Source organism: Marmota monax, unplaced genomic scaffold (assembly GCF_021218885.2).
Source record: "Marmota monax isolate L192 unplaced genomic scaffold, Marmota_monax_Labrador192_F-V1.1 WCK01_AAM20220418_F8-fsc00112, whole genome shotgun sequence".
Taxonomy (NCBI): Eukaryota; Metazoa; Chordata; class Mammalia; order Rodentia; family Sciuridae; genus Marmota; species Marmota monax.
This window is the reverse complement of record NW_026692073.1, coordinates 3,806,466-3,829,300: the sequence shown is the minus strand read 5'-3', so window position 1 is coordinate 3,829,300 and position 22,835 is coordinate 3,806,466. Positions and strand designations below refer to the sequence as shown.

Sequence of the window (22,835 nt, the reverse complement as noted above, 5' to 3'; positions counted from 1 at the left end):
GCAATATCATTTCTACCACATGCAACAGGAGGTCTCTCTTTTTCTCTTGTGTAACAAATTACAAATATAAAAATTGCTTCTCTAGAGCAATGTTGTGTCAGTCTTGGTGACTCTGAAGAATATTTGCTTTAAAGTGGCATTTGCATAAAAACAACAAGAAAGCTGAAATTTCTTACATCCTCTTTGTTTTCAGTGATAATTCAGAGCTCTTCACTGCATCTCACCCAGAAGTAATTGTGGTTTACAGACTTCAAGACGTTTTAATTAATGTTGACCATTGTCCTTGGGGAACCCTACACTAAAGGATCCATAAATGGAAACCCTATTAGGATTGTCTGTTCTTAAGCTTTGTTTAATGGATGTGCAATTGTGGCTGATAAATTCCCTTCTAAAAGCTCCACTGACATCATAGATCTTCAGGAATAGCATAGAAATAAAAAATACCACACGAACAATTTTAAGCACATAAATTAGAAACATGTCAGTAAGCCGGGAAAGACGTACTACTGAAAGAATAAAATATTCTAAAACTGCTTAAAAGACAAAAGAAGGACAGCCACAAAGACATTGAGAAAAAAAATCAAAGTGAACATGTACTTCTAACATGGTATATACTAACTCTTAGAATAAAAACCTATCTTTATAAAACCTATCTTTATAGTAATTACATTTTCTTTTTAAAGAGCATTTTCCTATCCTGTTACTAATATTGGCTCTGATGTCTTGTATTAATATAGCTTCATTTACACTCTTCTGAAGTGTTTAATATTTTCATGAAAGGACATTATCTTGTCACATTAAAGTGAATGGAAAATTAATGTTCTAGCATTGTAAAAAAAATGATAGTCTATTGATTCAAAAGAACAGACTGAATAATTTGCTTCATCACAGTCAAACACTGTTTAATATTAAGGCACCCCAAAATAAAGAGTTTGAATCTAAAAAAATAGTAATTATAACAAGTGAGAAGCCAGTTGTGATTGTGCCAGATCTGAAGGCACTTGTAAGAAATCAGTCACTTTAATGGATTCTCTTCAGAGAATTCTTTCCCCAAGGTTTAATGAATAGCTTATAGATTTGCATCATCCACTGGCTTCATTTCATTTCTATCCACCTATGAACGTCTGTGTTTCTCCTATCCGTTCCCCTTACACGTCTGGCATTTTAGAAGAACCACCATTTGAGCATTGGCATGTGTCATGCCCAGCACGGTCCTAGGTCCTTTATATGTTAACTGCCTGGCATGTATTAAATTTAAAAACCCTATTCATTTCTTCTATGGTAAGATTTTTTACGAGTCATATAAACATTTCTGGATCATCTGGGCAACCAAATCTACCAAGTGAACACTGTAGTACTGTTTATTGAGAGAACTGAAACAGTTTTAAATAATTCACTAGAATTCTACTTCCCAGTTCCCATGGCCTGCACTGGGTGGGTGTAGCTCAGTGGTAGAGCATCTGCCTATCATACATGAGGCGCTGGTACATAAGGGTGAGCCATTTCATACATATGGCACCAACATGTAAGAAGATTGGAGAATTTGCTCAAGTCCACACAGCCAGTTAAGAAATAGAATCTGAATCTGAATGCCTTCTAGACTATTCTATCTATTCCTGGTGTTTTTTGAAATACAGTCTCTACACTGGTGTGATACTTTAAAATGCATGTGACCTGGTCCCTAGATATAGTGAATCATAGTTTTAGAGATAGGGTGAAAAGGACTAAATGTTTAAGAAGCTCCCCTGATTCTATGCCTCATGGATATTTACATGGTTGCTTACAAGAAGACAAAATTGTGTTTAGATCCTAATTGTTTATGCATTCTGAAAACTCAGGGTTGGCATTCTAGCCATGACCTTTTCACTGCCCTTTACCACCTACGCATCAAAATATGTTAAAATTATAATGTGCAAATTTAGAGGAGGATGAAATTCCTAATCTATTATGCAACTTTCTATATAATGAGAATTAAATGGGGAAAAAAATTGTCTGGTTAAAAGAAAAAAAAATCTACACACACATACCCCAACTTGAAAAGGAGAATTGGGATTTTATTACTTATTTACTTTTTGGTGTGAGGAATCAAACCAAGAGCCTCATCTATAATAGGCAAATGCTTGACCACTGAGCTGCATCCACCCAGTGCAGGCCAGGGGAACTGGGAAGTATTATTTAAAACTATTTCAGTTCTCTCAATAAACAGTACTACAGTGTTCATTTGGTAGACTTGGTTGCCCATATGATCCATGTTTATGACTTGCAAATGTTTATGACTTGCAAAAAAAAGTTACCATAGAAGAAATGAATGGAAATTTTTACTCTAATACATGCCAGACAATGAATGAAGTGCTTTACAACATCTGATTTAACTTTTACAGTGACCTTAATGAGATAGATTTTATTAAAATAGAAGAAATCATCTTGAAGTGATGATGTGCTGAACAGAATTCTGCTAATAAGGATAGCCCCAGAATTTAAACCCACCTCCTTATAACTAAAATGCCCTGTGCTCTACACCACATAACCTTGCCTGGAAGGGGAGGAGGCAGTGGAGGGCCATCTTAGTGGTTCTCAAAGTAGGGTTCCTGGTCATCCCCATCAGAACCACCTGGAATTTATAAGAAGCACAAACTCTCAGGCACTATCTCACTGTTACTGAATCAGCCACCGAGTAGGACTGAGTCTGTTTTTACACTCCCTCCAGATGATTCTAATGCCCTTTAAGAACCACTGCTTGATTTCATTGTCAGCTGCCCAGAGAGCCAAAGCAAAACTAACTGAGCAAACAAGGGGGATTCTTTCATGGGTGTGGAAGAGGAGGAATTTGATGATGAGCTCATTGTTTCAGGAATGTTGGCATTTTTACAGCCAAACAGAGCTGTTTGCATTTCCTGCTTCTTTGTAAGTTAATGCCTTGCCTTTTAAATTCCTACTCAATAGGAAGCTGAGATTCTTTAAAGTAACCCTAGTACTCCAACAGTGTCATTACTAGTGTAGGACATCATGGGAATACTTAGAAAAAGCAATTTAAAAAAATTAGGTTTGATCAGATATCCATCCACATCTCTTAAACACATTTTGTTGCTTTCCTTTTCTCAAACTTGGTCTTCAGATGTCCGTAAAAGGAAAATGACCTGAAGACAGATGAAAAATAAATTAAAGGAAGGAGCGGCTTTGAAAAGTGGGAGAAAAATAGGAGGGGTTTTTGGTTTTGTTTTTGCACTTGGGATTGAATCCAGGGGTGCTCTACCACTGAGAGATATCCCCAGCCCTTTTATTTTTTATTTTGAGACAGAGTCTCTCTCATTAAAATGCTGAGGCTTGGCCTTAAACTTCTGATCCTCCTGCCTTAGCCTTTTCAGTAGCAGGGATTACAGGTCTTCACTACCACACCCAGTAGGATGTCTTTATAGTAAGAACAATTGCTGATACTCACTATGTGCCAAAAACTGGGCTAAGCACATTTTTTGTATTAGCTCATACAATCCCCACAATAAACATAAAGTAGATACAATAAATCCTATTCACAGATGATGAAACTGATGCTTAAGAAACTTGTCCAAGTTCACAGTCAGTAAGTGGTCTGTCCCAATAGCTTTTGCTTCTAGTTACTAGACCAGACTGCATCTCATATGAACCACCTTCTTCTTACCGATATAACTTTCCCTGATCTTCTTAAACTATCTGTTGGAGGTCAGCCACAGGACATGATGGCATAAAGCCATCAATGTGTTCAAACTGGCCCTGGGGAACTGTGCTGCTAAGAGGTCAATCTGTCCTTGACTTACAAAACACTGTTGTATCATTTCTTCATGCCATGTGTACTGGGTTTGCAAGAAGTTAAACATTTATATTCAGAAGAATGAAGAAAAGAGAAAAATGGAAGGTGCCAACTCTGTTGACATAAAATACATTTACAACCAAATGCTCCAGAGCAAGAATAGCAGCAACTGCAAGGTACATTTTGAAGGTGAGGCAAAAACCATATCACCCCCACTTCATAAAACTCTATAAAGGCCAGATTCAAAAATTAAGGCTTCAAATCAAAGTCTCTGATAAAACTACAGGACTCCAGAGTTCTCAAAGAGCCATGGAGAAATGACCACTCTCTGCTCAATGTCAGGGTACTGTTGGGTCGTGAAATTTTATGATACAAGGTGGAATAGATGACAAAAATAAAGCAATCAAAACTTGGAAAATATAAGAGTTCTTGTTCAATTCTTCAAGCACGAAGTTGTCTTCAAAACCAAAGAAAATTTACTGTAAGACACCTCAAAATGAAATACAGCCAAGTGAGGAAGGTGGTATGAGCTGAACTGCTTCCTCCTAAAAGAGATATGGTAAAGTCCTAACTAACAGCACCACAGATGGGACCTTATGTAGCTACAAGGTTACTGTCGATGTAATTTGTTGAGATGAGGTCTTTTTGCAGTAGGGTGGGCCCCTATTCCAATATGACTGATGACCTTATAAGAAGACAGCCCTGTGCAGACCAATATGCAGGGAGAATGTGATAAGACAATGAAGGTAGAGGCTAGCCTTCTGCAGCTCCAAGGAGCCCAAAGTTTGCCCATGTGGAAGACCAGAATATGCTTCCCTAAAACATGAAGGGTTATGAGCTGAGGACAATTCAGAAGAAAAGAGCACAGGACAGCCTTCTGCCCTCCCTCTGTTGCCTAAACCAGGACATGGATTGACACAGACAAAAGCTCTCACCAAAGAGAACAAAAGTTAAAGAACAGCTTGAGACCCTGGTCAGCCTGGAACCTGGAGGTACCAGAGGATTTATATTAGCAAGTTTTCCGAACTATTACCAGCCAGTTATTTGCCTTCTCCTCAAATTGCTGCTTATAGAAACTCACAGTCCTTCCTTTTCCTTCATCTTATCACTTCTCTAAAAATTTACTCTTTGTAAATGCTACATATGCTTTGAAGATGATATAGAAGCTGAAAATCAAAGGCACGTCTTTGGGAACTATTCACTCTCCAGGAGTCTTTCATGTATAGACAAAACATGCATGTTAATAAGCTCATTTGCTTTTCTCTTATTAATCTGGGTTTTGGAACAGGGGTCAGTTCCAGCTATGAATATATGGAGGTTATTTTTACTCCCCTGCACCAGCAAACCATTGGAAGCTAGGAAGAGGTGAGAAGGCCCTTCCTGCAAGATTTGGAAGGAAGATGGCCCTGCTGACACCTTGATTTTGGACTTCCAGCTTCCAGAAGTATGAGACAATATTTTTCTATTGTTTGAAGCCACCAGTCTGTGGTACTTCATCACAGAAACCCTAGAAAGCTAATAGAGCAGGTGAAATACCAGAGAAAAGGACTGGTAAGGATTCTGTTCCACCAGGGGCATTTCCTTCTCCCACATACCAGCACCACTCACTGGACCAAGGGAGTGTGAGGGGCAAACTGCTCCTACCACCCCTGCCACCCAGAGGGCAGTAAAGAGCAGCAACAGGTGCCCAATGTGCTTCTGTCAGCAGGAGGGAGGGGCAGCCATCAGAGAGGCCTGATAGAAGCGAGGCTGACCTCATGGCTTGTTTGCCCTGTGACTAGAGGTCTGAAGGAGATGTTTGCAATCAGTTCTGTGCTCACTCAAGCAAGAAATATTCATACACTCCAGCTTTTCTTTTACAAATATAGTGATTTCATCAGGAGTGTCTCTGGAGCAAGAGCATTGGAATGTGATAACAGAGGAGGATGTGGGCTGGAGCGGAATGTGGCTCAGAAAGCAGAAGACAGGGACAGACAAGCAGTTTGGGATGCATTTCCCATGAAGCATGGATTATGAGAGGAAGAAGTTGTGACCCCTCAGAAGCCTGGGTCCCTCCATTCAGCTGCCTGGCCCCTGCCTTCTTTAGGCTCCTGGGTCTCACCTCCTGTGTTTCTTCCTACCACGCCAGTGTGCATTGTCAAGCAGGCTTTTCTAAAGTACAAAGTCCCTTTTAAATTCTGCTGGTGGTTATTTCTTCCACTCTCTCCTCTGTATGCTGACAACTCCATTTGTAATAGCTCCAGCCCAGACTTCAAATCTGGGCTCTGGTTTTACATATTCACTGTCAGCTCCATGTGTCAGTTTTGAATCTTACTTATCATTACTTCCTCCCAACCTCCTTCTTCCCACAGGGGACACTGACAGTACTCACTGTACTTTGCATATACCTGTTCATTTAATCCTCAAAGTCACTTTGTGAGGTAGGTACCATTGATTTCCCTATTTTGCCAGGGAGGACACAGAGACACAGAGGGGTGAAGAAACTTGCCCAAAGTCACACAACTAGTTTGTGGCACAGCAGGATTTGAATCCAGGCAATCTGACTCCAGTCTCATTGCTCATTTGCAATTTGCTCTGCTTCCTCAACCATCCTCATTCCTGTAAACGGTATCATCAGAGACCTGGCTTCTCCTTCGTTTCCTTCATCTCCCTTTCCCCCCAAGTCCAGCCCATCAGCAAGTCCTGTAGAGACAATCTCAAAAGGTAATCTTGCCTGCACTCCTCCCCTGCCTCTTTGTCCCTGGTGTCTCTGTACTCCTGGCCATCCGCAGTAGTGTCCCTCTCAATTCTCTCTATTGCTCACCTCCAACTGTCCCCACACAGCAGCTGAAGATCTGTTAAAGACAGAGTTCAGATTAGTCATTCCCTTACTTAACAACCTTCTCTGGGCCTGAATCAAGTCCAAACTCCTTGCTCCAGTCCATACAGCCATGAGCGGTTGGTCCAAACTCTTTAGTTGCCCTCATCTGGAGCCTCTCTCTCCTTCATCCTTCACATTTGAGTTCTCTGAAACTTCAGCAGGTACACAGTGAGCTCTTTCCTACCTCAGGGCCTTTATTCATGCCTCCCACTCTACATGGAAGGTCTTTCTCTCCCATTCCTCTCTGTAAGGGTCATCCTCTCTGACACACCTTCCTGGGCACTTGATCCAAATGGTCCTCTCCTTTCTTCTTCATCTTGGCAGCCATTTCCCCTTTAAGGCACACAGCATTCAGTCATTTCTCTGTGTTCATTTCTGTCTCTACCTCCTCTAAAACAAAGTTCCAGAGGGCACAGACATTTGGTTTCACTCACCACCACATAAAACAGATTCTAGTCCAGTCCTTAGCCTCCAGATAGAGGCTTAAACACAACTGTTGAGAGAATAGATTCAAGATAATGACATCCCTAAGTGTGGAATTTCTCCAAGGTCTAACTAGATAATTGGCTGCCTGATGAAGTGGTTTCTTTCAATAACATCAATGATACAGAAATCAAACCAAGTCCTGGGAGACTTAGGAGATGTTCTAGAAGCTGGTGGTGCCTAGTGTACCAAGGTGTTCAGTGATTCTACTTCATTCCCCTCCCTGTCTCTCCAAGCACTCAGGGTGCTGTGGCAAATGCAGCAGTCCCAACTTTCTGAATCGAGCTTAAAACATCAGGTGCCCCAGAAGGACTTCATCAATATAAAAATCTTTCTCAGAATAATTTTCATTATTTGTTTGAAGCAGCTTATGTTTTATAGTTATCTTCTTTTGAGTCATCCAGCACCAGCATCTAAGGATTAAACTTTTGTTTCAAAATTAAAATTTCATATCTAACTTTAACTAAGAATTCTTGACCAAATTCTCCTTGTAGCCAAAGGCCATAGAGAGTTGAGACTAATGTGGCTATTCTGGTCATATCCTCAGCTCTGTATAGATCTAACTTCATCTTCTGGAGAAGACGCCTCTGTCCAGGAGACCTACAACCTAACTGTGGAAGACACATGGATTTTGGCTCACAGAAGCGGCAACCTGGCATCATCCATATCCTAAATGGTCCTTGGCTGGAGGACAGAGGCTGGCTGTCTTAATCCAGGCTGCTAAAATAAAATACCATATCTGTAAACAACAGATATGTATTCCTCATAGTTCCAGAGGCTAGAGAATTCAAAAATCAAGGCACCAGCAGATTTGGTGTCTGGTCAGGACCCAGTTTCTAATTCATGGATGGTGCCTGCTTGCTGTGTCCTCACATGGCAGAAGGAACTAACCAGCTTTTCTGGGTGTCCTTTATAATCCCATTCAGGAGGGCTCTGCTCTTGAAAAGCCAGCCTCTACCTCAGAGCAAAGCCTGTCCAAGGAAGGGGGCTGACCTTTGTCCTTCGAAAGACCTACAGAGCACTCCTAGGCCCATACCCACCCTGCTGAGTTGTTTATCTACAAATAACAGGAGAGATCTGCTGCGCCAGGTGTTTCTGACTCAGTCAGGCTAGGTATGGACTCATAGCAACCCCCTAGCAGCCACCAATCAGCATGAGACAGGGAAATACCTGGGATGCCAGATGACCCTCCCAGGAGTTTATGGTGGTTGATAACATGTTGGGAAACCCTGTAGTTCAGCACGTACTCCCCTCATGGCTTAAACCAATCAGTTCAAATGAATACCCCTTTTGTACTGACCAATCACCCTTACCCAACTTGTTTCCGCCAGTGAATGTGCTAATCAAGTTTTAGAGTTGTTTTATGATTTCCCCATGGTGTGTGATGATTTGCTAAGAGATGCTATGATGTATGTGAAGTCCCTGCCTTCCCCAAAGAGTGTATAAAACTGCTGCAAACCCTGGGCTTGGGGCCTGTCGGTCACCGTGCTCTGTGGTCACCATGCTGTGTGTGCACGCGTGCGCAGGCACAGAGGACCAAGCTAGCTCGCAATAAACACCTCTTTGCTGCTTACATGGATCTTGGTCTCTGGTGGTCTTTTGGGGGTCTCGAATTCGAGCATAACACTCTCATGACCTACTTACCTCCCATATCCCAATACCATCAACCTGGAAGTCAGGATTTCAACATTCAGACCATAGCATTGCGTTACAGGATTTGGGGACTGCAGTGATAAAATCCACTCTCTACCCACCTCACTCCTACAGGGAAAGGAGTCTCCCCCGAGGGGACAAGATCAGGAACAGCTACTGTTTGTAATGTTCTGGAAAGAAATACTTTTTTTGCATAAACAGCTAGAGTCACTGCTGTTTACACAGCATGATGGCAAAAAAATGCATTATTTTATGGGTTATTTATAAATTTGTTTTGGAAATGAGCATCCTAACATATTGCCCCAGATTTAAAAGTTCTTCCTAATATAAAGTAAATCCAGACAAGGAAACTCCTTGAACAGTTCACAAGAAGACTACTGGGAGTTCTTTCTGGCCCCTGGAGGATCCTAAAGCATCATAAAAGAGAATGGTGACATCTCCCCAAATCTCACGCTAATCTTGCCCCCTTCTCTCACTTCTTGAGGATTTTCTGGCAACTCTCAAATATACCTCAGCAGTCTGCCTCAGAGGTTGACACCTGCTGTTTACACCAGCATCTGCAGGGGTGCTCTTCCTAAGCTCACTCCTTCGCCCCTGCTCATCTACCTGAGCTGAGAATAACCCGTCATTCTCGGTGCCCATCTTTGTTTTCCTCCAAAACACTTAAAACTGATTTGCTATATCATACATTTCTTTGGTTATTTCTGCTTTCAATAATAAAATGTAAGTTCCATGGTTTTTAAATTTCTTTCTCCACTGTATCACCAGAGCCTAGTCTAGCACATAGGAGTTGTTTAGTAAAAATCGGTTGAATGAATAAGTGAATAAAACATATTTTCTTGTCTAGATCTTGCTTCTTTTGACAATTCTCAAATGACACTGTTATTTCTCGAATTCGGGACCCCCAAAAGACCACCAGAGACCAAGATCGATGTAAACAGCAAAGAGGTGTTTATTGCGAGCTAGCTCGGTCCTCCGTGCACACACAGCAACAGGTGACGCTAAGAGCTCAGGGTTTGCAGCAGTTTTATACATTCTTTGGAGAAGGCAGGGACCCCCACATACATCATAGCATCTCTTAGCAAATCATCACACACCGCGGGGAAAATCAAATAACAACTCTAAAACATGATTAGTGTATCAAGTGGCGGGAAAGAATATAGAAAGAATTATTGGTTAGTTCAAGGGGTTGACGCATTTAAAATTGATTGGTTTAAATCATGAGGATGTCGCAAGGGGGGTATGTGCCAAACTGCAGGGCTTCTAGTTTAGATACTGGTCACCACACCTGGGTGGGGGCCATCTGGAATTTCAGATATGTGGTTATCTTGGCCTATCTTACGTGATCACCATCTGCTTCTGAGAACTGTTTCCACAGAGCTTTTCTGTAGTATTTTCCTGACTTTAGGACTACAGTAGGTCAGAGGTTAAGTTTCAGAGCAAAATGAGGTCCCAAGCAGAATGAGATTACTTAGGTCTTTCAACACAACCAGATTTTTCAGAGCTTCATGTCATATGTCAAAATCTTACAATTGCATTTTTATTTATTTATTTTTATACATACCAGGGATTTAACCCAAAGTGTAAGGGTAAAAGAAATTGAAGTTAAAGTATAAAAGACCGGGCATTGTAAAGTTTCTAAGCAGCAAGGCCTGAGTTAAAATGTAAAGGACCAGGTATTGTTAAGTTCCTATGCTGCACCTAAAACCTGAAATTCCTGTAGCTGTTAGGACAATTCACCAGAACTGCCCAGTAAATATTCCCCCTGACCGCCTGGTTGTTTAATAACCTAGGACCCTGTGTGTGACTTTGCACGTAGACATCGCAGGGCCTAAACCAATCAGTTTGAATGTGTACCCCACTTTAGAACTGACCTATCACCCCCGCCCGACCTGTTCCCGCCAATGAATGTACTAATCATGTCTCAGAATTGTTGTTTGATTTTCCCGCAGTGTATGATGATTTGTTAAAGGAGACTGTGATGTATGTAAAGTCCCCGCCCTCCCCAAAAAGTGTACTTAAGCAGTGCTCAGCCCCTGTTCGGGGCTCTGGGCTGCTCTCCTTCCTTGAGTGAGCACGAAGCCCCAGCGCGCTGGACTGGATCCTCAATAAACCCCTTTTGCTGTTGCATGAGCCGTGGTCTCTTGGTGGTCTCTTCCTCCGACGTTCGCCAGACCCTTACAAAAGGAGTTTTACCACTGACTATAACTATATATATTTAGTCCTTTTTTAAAAAAAATTAAGTTTTTGAGTCAAGGTCTCACTAAGCTGCTTAAGGTTTTACTGAGTTCTTGACACTGGCCTTGAACTTGTGATCCTCCTGCCTCAGCCTCCGGAGTTTCTGGGATTACAGATATGTGCCACTGTGCCTGGTTTCACCTTTTCTAATCCCTGTTCACATGGAGCTGTCACTATTCCTATTTAAACATGCCTCTAGAACCTGTGCGACAAATTTAATCAAACACAGAGTAGAAACAAAAGGAGCCAAGATCTGATAAGGGAGGACCAGACAGACTTGAGAATTTTCTGCCCTTTTGACTTCTTCTCTTTCAACTCATGTAAGGCCTGTGTATTAATCGTATGATGCAGTACTCTAAAATACTAACAGCTTTGTATCCACCAAACAATATACTTTCAAGAGAATCAAATCATACCTTCTCCTTTTCACATTTCTTCCTCTCCAATTTAAAACTTTCTCTTTTCCTCTTAGCCTCTGATTTACCGGATTTATTCCTGGATACTCATTAGATTCAGAATTTATACTTTCATCATGATTAAATATGGAAGAGGGACCCTCCCTCCTTCATAGCAGGACTCAGATCAGGGAGTGGCAAAGGACAGCTCCTTCCTGTTCATTCCATTCATTCCTAGGGAGCCTCACTCTCCTCCCTCAGATTTTAGAGTATTTCTTTCCAGGCTTCATCCTGAAACAAAGCTTTACTGTTTTGATGTGGAACCCAGGTCTAACCTGTTTTTCATTGACTTCCTCCAGAGGGCCATCAGTCACTGTGCCAATATTTACCTAAAGAAGCCTCAGGGAATGGATGTTGTATCCGCCGATAACTAAAAAATAAATATTAAAATTCTCTCTCTCTCTCTCCTCTCTCACTCTCTCTTTAAATAAAAAAAAAAAAAAAAAAACGGAGAGAGGAAATTGCAATCATGTTGAAAAGTACCTAACCAGGAAAAAGACCTGTTCTGCCCGGGATAAGAAAAGTCTATTTTGAAGAAAATAGCCTCAAAGCCAGCTCTTCTAGGTGGTAGATGGGAGCTGGGCCAGAGGAGGAATCCAGCTGGCTCCACGTGGGCACACAAGTGTTCTCCTCACATTTGTTTTAAATCTGCATGGTCATGAAGAGCAAGCCCACCAGGAAAGAAAGGTATAGTGAGAGGTCCAGAAATATGCAATTGAACAGGGCTCTCAAAACTCCTTGAACCCAGGAGCAATAGCATGCAAATGTCCAAAGCTGGTGGCATCCATGGGACAGAATTTGAAAGGCATTACCTTCCCAAATTCTTTCATCTTAGTACACCACACCCTTCCTGAGAGCCCCACCACTGAGTTAACCCTGGAAGTGAGACCATTGTGTCCTCATGTGTTCAACCACATCAATGTTCTTCCCAGAAAAGAAAGGAAGGGTCAGGTGGGGAGGGAGGCTGGACTCTCACCATGAACACATCCTCCTGGGCTCGCTTTTCCTGTTTGCAACTTTCTACTGTCCAATGGCCTTCCTCAACTTTTATACCATGAAGATCCTTTTTTGTTTTGTCTACATGAATGCCATGTTTTTGAGTGATTCTGTCTTTATTTATTATAAAACCTAAGTTCACTTCCCATTTTTTCTCATCATTACAGATATAACTAACAAATAAAGCTTCTGATCAGTATTAAGATAACCAGTGTCTTTAGTCTTGAAATAATTTTAATAAAAAAATAAAAAAATATGATATTTTGGAAACTCTGTGCTTTAATGTGAGTCATATATGTACAGTATAATAAGAAGTATTATGTTAATAGTAGTTAATAAAATAGAATACTTAAAGCTAATTATGATAATTTATAATACATAATGATATAAAACAATCAATAATAATTAACTTATATAATATTATATTTGCCTGGTTTGTGGCAAAGAGGTTCAAAAATCCTTGTAATTTTCTAGTAATGTGAGTGATTTTTTTTTATGCTACTGAGGTGACACCCATCAGGCCCTTAGATAGACCCAGGATGAGAGCTGGTCACCTGAAAGACCAAACATGTGATTATAGGGTTGGAGTTTGGGATCAGACCAACCTTGGAGAAGAAAGGAGGGCTGAGCTCGGTAAAGTGATAAATAGTTCAATCAAACATGCCTACATAGTGGAGCCCTGATGAAGATCCTGGACACTGAGGCCCAGGGGAGCTTCCTGACTGGTGAAAACGCTGTTGTGGAGGAAGGTGACGTGCCCCGACTTCACAGGGAAGAGCATGGAAGCTCTATGGCCAGGACTGTTCCAGATCTTGCCCTGTGTGTATCCCTTATAAGAAATCTACAATCATGAGAACATGTTTTCAATGAGAACTCTGAGTCAGACTAGTGAATTACGAATTTCAGGGGATCATGGAAACACCCAAATTTATGGCTAGCCAATCAGTCAGAAGTTTGGGTGTTACCCAAAGTGTGATTGACATCTAAAGTGAGAGCAACCTCATGGAGGACAGAGCTCCTAAACCTAAGGAATCAGATGCTAACTTCAGGAAGTAATAGAACTGGACTGGAAACAGAGCACTGTATGTCTTTAAAGACACATATGTTAAAGATACCATAAAATACTAAAAATAGAAGTAGTCAGAAAGAATCTATTTGAGAACAAGCCAACTCTTTGAGAGAACCATTCCAATGAGGATGACATGATATTAATTTGAAATAAAATCAAATTGGAAAATAGGCAGAGGCTTTTTTATTAAGACAGTTTAGAGAATTATTAAGTAAATAATAAATAGTAATTATTATTAATTAGCAGAGAATATGATTTTAGAATAAAATTGATATATTAAAATGATAATGAAAACAACTAAAATTTGTTGAATGTCTACTCCATTGCAGGCACTGTTAATGTATTTTATAGGAAATGGTTTAATGCTTATAAGCACTGGATGATGTAGGCACGACTATTATGCCCATTTATAGATGAGAAAACTGGGGCAAAAGACTAGATCATTTGCTTTTTAATCAAGTATGGCTCTGTGAAAGATAAAATTGAGATTGTGGGGCGCTATCTTTATTTTGCTCCCACTAGAGCCTACTGCGCTAGGTACTTGCTGCTTTAATTGTTTATCTATGCTTTGGATGAACTTCAAGACAAAGTTCATCAGCACTGTATTTATGTAAAATTATATTTTTATCCCTTGGTTCCAGAGTAGCTCTATGTTCCCTTTCCTCCTTTTGTAAACTGGAGTTTAGAACAGGCAAAAAGGATGTATAACAAGTTAGAATGTTAATAACAATTCATGTTGTTGACATTGATTATGGGTTCATCTGGAAACATTCTAATAGCATATAAAAATTCTAAATTGAGAGTTTAAACAAAATAGAAATTATATTTTAAAAAGCAAGTTAGGAATTGACCAACGAGGAAAGAGCTCAGAGAAAGCATTATAGGGAGCACGCATAGGAAAAAAAATATTGCTTTTGTATCTTAATAAAAAGTCTTGCCCTGAGATATTCTAATTTGTGAGCTTTCTGAGTGCTTGCTAGGGACCTAATGACAAAGAACCCTGAGTTCAAGGAGTAGAGACCAATGAAATATCAGACCCTTTCATCAAGGGTGAAGGAGTAGAACACATGATGGAACAGAGATATTTAAAACTTCAAAACAAAGGAAATACTGATGTAACAGAGATTGTGTATGTAAAACAATGGTAGCATTACAATACTCCTAGATCCGCTGAAATCAACTGAGCCTGGACAAACTTGGACATAAATTCTTTGAATAACAAAGTGCTTAAGTTGTCTTTCAGGAAAAGCCTGCAGAATCCACTTAAGGAGGGTTTGGAACTGACTTTTCAAGGATGGACATGCGCAGAAGAAGCCAGCTCCTCCAGTCAGTGACCTTTTGATGTCACAAGCCTAAAATCTCCTGCACAGAACATAGTTCCCCCAGGAAAAGAAACACCAGATCTACGAAGAGGCACGAGGACTGTCTATGTGTGTGTGAATGATCCTTACAACCCCCCTTTCTCGCCACCCAATCAACAAGCAGCTTCTCCCCTCTTCTTCCTGTAAACTCCCCGACTCTGCGGCAGATTTGAACCCCTGTTTAACTCCTGACCTCCTTGCCAGTTGACTGCAACATAAACTTTTTTTGTTTTGCAAAATCCTGAGCCATAGCAGTGACTTCTGTGTGCATCAGGCAGCTAGCCCTTGCTCCAGAACAAAACTTTGTGATAAGAGTAGTTACAGTTGTAAATCTGAATTTACCATTTTCAAGTGCGTAGTTGAACAGTGATCAGAATATTCGCACTGTTTTCAAAAGATTACCAAAATGTTTTTATCTTGCAGAACTGAAACTCTATACAGACTAAAACACAATTCCCCCTTTTCCTCTTTACCCCTGGCAACCACCATCCTGCTTTCTGATTCTAAGAATTTGTGTACTTTAGATATCTTGTATAAATGGAATCGCACAATATTTGTCTTTTTATTACTGGTTTATTTCACTTAACATATTGTGCTTGAGGCTCATCCATCTTACCATATGATAAGATTTCCTTCCTTATGAAGGTTGCATGATACTCCATTCTGTGTTCATAGCACTATTCATCTGTCAATTGACATTGGCTATGGTGAAGCACTGTAATGAGCATGGTATACAAATATCTCAAGACTCTGCTCTCATTCTTTTGGATATATACCCAGAAGTGGGATTGTTCAATTATATTTGAACAATTTTATATTTAATTTTTTGAGGAGTTTCCATGTTGTTTTCCAGAGTAGTTGGGTTCTTAATCTCTGTTCTCTGAGATCTCACTCAAATATTAATTCTTTAATTTGGAAAAAGAAAAAAAGTAAAAAAAGAGACAGTATAAATCCCTCTTGCTAAGGCCTCTTTCTTCACTTCCCTCTTGTCTCCACATAGCTTCCCCTTACTGGCCTGCTCTCTGCTTGAAACCAAATGCTCCCATTTCCTAATGCAACCAGACTCCCAACCCCTATGGTAATCACAACAATGTCCCTCTCTTAAAATATACACACAGGAATCATTGGACATGGTGAATGGGTTCAGTCACATGACAAAAGGGACTTTGCAGATGGAATTAAGGTTCCATATCTTTAAATAGGGAGATTATCCTGGATTATCTGCACCCTTAAAAGCAGATGCAACCTTAAAAGCAGAGAACTGTCTTGAGCTGAAGGAAGAAGAGGAAGACAGGAAAGATGCCCCAGAAAATAAAGCCAAAGAGGTTCCAGGTGCCAGAAGGACTCAATGTACCAAAGCTGGTGCTGAGCTACAGAGGCCAAATGCAAAGAGTCTCTAGGAGCTACAGGCAGACCCTGCTGGGGTCAGCAGAGATCTTAGCAGAGACCTACAACTGTAAGGAACCAAACTCTGCAAGATCTTAAGTGAGCTGAGAGGAGGATTCTTCTTGAAATCTCCAGAGTGGAATGCAGCCTTGCCAGTGTCTTGATTTTAGTGCCATGAGACCCATTTCAAGCTTTTAACATATAAAACTATGAGATATTGCTTTAAACTGCTAAATTTGTGGTAACTTGTTATGGTCGCAACAGGAAACTAATACATTCATACTCACCTGAGGCTCTCCCAGCCCTTCAAAGGTGTCAGCTGGAGAGCCTGACCAACCAATTCTGTGTCTACTAACTAATGCACAAGGGCTAGCATTTTGGAGAGATGCTTTATTTTCATCTGATTCTGCTAGCAGTCAATAAAAACAGCAGATATCAGATCTGGAAAGAGGCAGGATTAGCTTCCTGTTCAGTGGTATGAGAATAATGTGGGGCCAAGTGAAGCCTTGCATCAGCACATCCTCCTCTCCATGCCAGGCTAAGGGCTGGTCATAGCTTTCATGCTTTACTTTAAACTTCTTCCACCCCTTACTGATAAAATATATGTTCATAGTTTAAAGAAACAAATTGAAGAGTACAGAAGGTGACACTAGGAAAACCAAAATCATCCTTGCTCAAACTCCCACATTTCTAGAAAGTGTTCATGTAATAGTCTACAACTAGATCTTTTTCCTTTCTTTCAAACAGAATTGCTCTATACACACCATTCTGTAATTTGATTTATTTTTCATTAATATATTCTTTTCCAATTTTGTAAAATAATACACATAGAACTGACTCCCTTTTCCTCCTTTTTAATGATCATATATATAAAAGGCTATAAGCTATACCTTACAATTTACTAATTTATACAAACAAATGGCCATTTATGCCAATTTTTTTTATTAGCTACACATGACATTACAATGATCTTGGCAATTCATACATTTGAATCATTGGGGTATAATTTCTCATTTTTCTGATTGTACAGATTGCAGAATCACACTGGTCATAGAGTCACCTATATACATACAGCAATCATAATGTCTATTCTATTCTGCTGCCCTTCCTATCCCCCCTACTCCTCCCCTCCCCTCCCATCATTTCTCTCTATCCAATCTAATGTGATTGGATTTATGCCAATTTTTAAAAATTTTTTTTAGTTGTAGTTGGACACAATACCTTTATTCCATTCATTTATTTTCATGTGGTGCTGAAGATTGAACCCAGGGCACTGCATGTGCTAGGCGAGGGTTCTACCACTGAGCCACAACTCCAGTCCCTGAATATTTTCACTAATACAAGTGAATGTCTTCAGGCTCATACATTTTTCAAGCATATGTAAGTTTATCCATATGATACGTCCCAGAATGTATTACTTTCTTCAGAAGTGTATCTGTAACTCAGAAGTGGAATTACTGAGTTAAAGAACATGTGCATTTAGGGACCCAGGTTGTGGCTCAGAGTTAGAGTGCTTGCTTAGTCCTCTTGAGGCACTGGGTTCAAGCCCTGGTACCACATAAAAATAAAAACAAATAAAGATATTGTATCCATCTACAACTAAAAAAAAAAAAAAAAACTTAAAAAAAGAACAAGTGCATTTAAACATGGATAGCTATTGATTGACAAAATACCACCTAAACCTGTACCAAATTCATTCTCCCCTGAGCAGAGTGTGAGAAAATCTGTCTTGCCTGCATTCTATAATATAGGTTGTACTGGCTTTTTTTTTCACCCTTACTAATTCCTTAAATAGAAAACGTTTTCTCCTTATGTTATCTACATTTCTTTGTCGGTGAAGTGCAACATCTTTTAATGTGTTTGTTGGATATTTATAATACTTTCCATTTCCTAGTTATGTCCCTTAGAAATTTTTCCATCAAGTTCATTTTTTAAATTGATTTATTCAAGTTACTTGTGTGTCAAAAATATAAGTCTTATGTTTGATATGCTGAAAATATATTTTCCCTGTAGGCTGTGTTCTGACTCTACTAACAATGTTGTTTGCTGTCACCATTATAAATTTATACATAAATAGATCAATATTTTTCTTTTAGGCTTTTAGTTCAGGGTCATGGTTGTAAATGCCTTCCCCACTCCAAGATTATTTTTTAAATCTACCCATATTTTATTTTCTTCATTTATATATTTTATTCATCTGATATTTATTTTACTGTAAAAAGGGAGAAGGAATATAGACTTACTTTATCACCAAACAGAAGTTTTGCTAACTTCATTTAATGAAAAAGCCATATTTTTCTCACTGACATGAATAAAAGTAACATTAAATAAATGTATATAATAAATATATGTAGTAAATTTATTCTGTTTTTTACCTCTCTGCTTTGGTGTCATCACAAATTATTTTAACCATGTAACTTTATAAAATATTATAATATTTTAGTTTTAGATATCCTTTAGCTTTTTTGCCTTGTTTTTTTTTCCAGGTGGAATTTTTATCAATTTTCAAAAATTTTTCTCAATATTTTGACTTCATGTATTTTGATTTCACTTGGATAAGTTGCTGTGTTGTGAAGGCTTGAGTTTTACTTACCCAGATAGATGCCATGGTATCTCTCCTTTTCCTTGAGTTGAGATCACACTAATCTATTAAAAGAAAAAGATCACCAAATTGTATAAATCTGTGATTCAGAATGCAATTATCTCAGTCCAGCTCTTAATCTTTAATCTAGAAAACAGAAGTCAATATTCAAAGAAAAAGCCTTCTCAGGAAGAGGATGTGTCTCTGACTGAGGAATCCCATTTGCTAAACAAATAATTACTGGACACCTTCCATATCCGAGGCACTGTGCTAGATCTTTGAAGACTCTACAAAGGAGAAAGAAATCTCCACACTTGAGAGGTTACAGACACGCTTCCTAGAAAGCCTATTTTTTACTTATTTAAATTCTAGTAGCTGGGTGTGAGCTGGGTGTATGGAATGCACCTGCAGTCCCAACTACTCTGGAGACTGAGGCAGAAGAAAGGCTTGGATCCAGGTGCTTGAGACCAACCTGCATAACACAGCAAATCCCTTCTCAAAGAAATCAACTAGAACTATGTATACTGCTCTCTTTTAACCAGGACAGACTGCCATCACAGGGAAGAAAAAGAAAAGAAAAAAAGGAGGGAGGAAAAAAGAAAACACAGGAAACTGCTCTTCCCCTCTAAACCAACACAAATTCCAGATGGCTTCAGTTAGCTTCCTTGTGCTTCATTATGGAACCTCATGCATCCTTTGCAAGGCTCCAAGCCTAATGCCTGTTATAAACAGACACATCTGCTCTTTAAGGAGACCAGGCCAGTCCCTGGTAGGTGCAGAGGTGAAAGGGGCAGTTCTTTCATTGGGAACCAGAGCACACTTTCTATAAGTAGACTTTATTCATTGGCAAGTGTCCAGGATTGATTTAGAAACACAAGTTGCTCCCGCCCATCCTGGGAAGAAAATAATCTAAAAATTCAACTATAGCCCCAAAGCAAAGTTCAACAGGAAATCACAACAATATTTAGGCCTGGGTTTCTCAGGCTCTCAGTAGCCTAGCAGTTGGGGCTCTAGTTAGAGTGTCTAACCCACATTTCTCCCTATGTAGTATATAATGGATACAAGATGCTATTAGTTGTAGTTTTAATACAATTTCTTTGAGCCTCAGTTTCCTCATCTGTAAGAAGAGGAGAGGGCTATTGCTAGCATTGAATGAGATGATATGTATGATAATGTTGAATGGGGTCTTGTGTTCTCACTATGTGGCAGGTCATGCAAAAAGTACTATGAGGTCAATTCCACAAGGCTGGGGATGTCTGTTCATTAAAGCATAGTAGGCTCTGAAAAAATATTTACTGAATTAATGAATGACTTAATACAAGCCTCATAACAATGTAGTGCATTAGATATCAGTAATAACACCTTCATTTTGTATGTGAAGAAGCAGGAGGCACAGAGAGTTACGAAAGTGTTCCACAGTCACAGCTTGTGAGTAGACTCTAGTAACTGGAAAGAGACTCAAAGGTATGAACTTGATGACCCACTTCTTGACTTACTAAGGTGCCTGACCGTACCTGGCCAAAACTGACACTCAGTATTTGTTGATCTAGTGTAATGTGTAAATAATTAAGAAGTATTACTGATCTATCATTTACCTTTTAAGAAGAATTACTCCACTGTGGAGGCCAAATGACCTAAGCAATAGAATTTTAAAACATGTCCTTCCTGAAGAGCATTACAGTGGTTACATAATTTCCTTTTACTTCTTCCTGGATCCTTATTTCTAAATAGATTTCTCCATACAACCAAACAACTCTGAAAACAAGGATTTGGTTTTCTTTACAGTTTAAATTCTCTTTTCTGTCTGAAGATTCTACCTTCGTGAAACCGGTGGCAATATCTTCACGGAATAACGTTTTCATTAGTTACATTTAAGATGCCAATCAAAAAAGTAGTAACTGAGTTCTTTCAAAGGACGAAACCTGTTATCTGTGTTGAACATAAATCCTTGGAAAGAAGTTAGCCTGATCTGTGTGACTTCTTATCAGCAGCCAGAGGGGCCTCCAGCTCCCCAGAACTCGCAGCCCCAGTGGAAACTACAATTTCCTATATTTGGTCATCTGCAATCAAGTGCCCACATGCCAAAGGGAATGATTCATGTTTAATGAATCAGGATTCTGTTGCAATCAAAGAAAACGGTGAGTCTTTTCAGGAGAAAGCAAACTTCTCCAACTTCCAACGCCCAATGTCCTAATCGACCTCTCCCACCTCAGAAAATAAAATTAAGTAAAATAAAATAAATTGCCTACGTGAAGAGAAGAACATGCTCACAGGATGGGTGGCTTCCTCTGAGTCAGCCCACCTGGACACTGAGGACCACGATAACTCCCAGCCTTTTTTTTTCTGGTTCCCAAGACCTTCAGGAACCGAGAGGCAGAGACGTCTAACTGGATCCCCTTGCTCTGCTAGATGCGATGAAAAGTGAATTTTCCAGGGGGCCAAGACAGCTAGGTGTCAGCTGGAGCCCTGCCAGGACCCTAGCTGGGTGATCCTCCCGGGGAATCACACTTTTGTTCCCAGGGACTTCAGTTTCCTCGATTCTGAAATGCAGGAAATGAGCTTTGTGTCCACTAAGGCCCCTCCAGGCCCGCGCCAGTGAGGGGGTCGGTACCCCGCGCCCACGCCAGCACAGCGCTGCCTCGCACCGACCGCGCTCGCGGGGGTTAGTGGGTCAGGCGCATCTACCGCCCCAAGTGGCGAGAGAGGGTTGGCAGGAGAGGCTCGCGGCTTAACTTACCCCAAAAGTGCAGCAGAAGGAGACGCCAGTGCCCGCAGATCCTCGCCCGCGAAGGTGTGCGCCCCGCGCACTGGTGCTCCGTGCGCTCCCGGCAGCGACCGCACCCCTTTCTCCGGCCACTCCTTCGCCTGTGGACTCCACCTGATCGCTGCCCCAGGCCCGGGAAAAGGAAGCCGCACCCCTCTGCTGCTGGGGCTTCCGCGTTGCACACAGAGCTCCAGCCCTTGGCCCAACCGGGTCTCTAAGCTTTCCTACTGGCCTCTCCCACCATTCTCATGTGGAAACCCGTTTCCCCGGTTTTGTACATTAGGGTCTTCAAGTTTATTGCAGTGCTTATTTTGATCTAGGCACTGTGGATTCAGAGATTGGACAGTCCCCTAATCTCCTGATAAAAGGTGACAGATATCTAACACCGACAACAGTAGCATGTGTCTAGTATTTACATGGTGTCAGGCACTATTGTCAATGCTTTACACCTGAATTGATTTAAATCTGTATTACAGCAACTCCATAAGATAGATACTACTATTATTCTCTTTATGAGGAAATCATGACACAGAGATTACCGTAAATTAAGCAAAATCGAGCAGAAAGTAAATGGCAGAGTCAAATTTTTAAATTAATTCTTAGTGATGCATTATAGTTATACATGATAGTGAGATTCATTGTGACATATTTGTACATGCCTATAACAATTTGGTCAATTTCATTTCCCAGAACTTCCCTTTTCTGTCCTCTTCTCTACAGCTCTGTACTCTACTGATCTCTCTTCTAATTTCATTAGATCCACTCCACAAATATACCTTTTCCCTTTTTTTCTTTCTAGTTTCCACATATGAGGAAAAAACATATGACCGTGGACTTTCTGAGTCTGGTTTATTGCTCTCAACAATAAACAAAATTGTTCTCAACAATAAACAAAATGTTCCTCAGTTCCACCATTTTTTTTCTGCAAATGATATAATTTTGTTCTTTATAACTGAACAAAACTACAGTGTACATGTATGTCACATTCTCTTTATCTGTTCATCTGTTGATGGACACCTAGGCTGGTTTATAATTTGGTTATTACAAATTGTTCTGTTATAAACATGAGTATGCATGTATTGCTATATAATTCTTTTGAATAAATATCTAGGAATGGTATAGCTGGGTTCCATGGTGGTTCCATTCCTAGTCTTTAGAGAAAACTCCATATTGATCTTCATAGTGATTGTACTACTTTACAATCT

The 22,835-nt window shown here is 40.1% G+C and overlaps 1 protein-coding gene across 3 annotated transcripts in view; it reads right to left on the bottom strand.

Moving 5' to 3' along the window:
* Anxa3 (annexin A3) overlaps positions 1-21,757 on the bottom strand; it is a 56,517-nt gene extending 34,760 nt beyond the window's left edge. The window contains exons 1-2 of one of the 3 annotated variants that reach the window (XM_046459221.2): positions 21,604-21,757; positions 18,879-18,931 (exon numbers count right to left, since the gene is read on the bottom strand). In XM_046459221.2, the coding sequence (XP_046315177.1) occupies positions 18,879-18,893 (15 nt within the window). In that variant the 5' untranslated portion in view covers positions 18,894-18,931; positions 21,604-21,757. Of the gene's footprint in view, positions 1-18,878; positions 18,932-21,115; positions 21,411-21,603 lie in introns of those variants that run through there. The other 2 variants (XM_046459229.2, XM_058584327.1) reach the window with 2 other exon arrangements.
* Between the last annotated feature and the right edge of the window lie 1,078 nt (positions 21,758-22,835).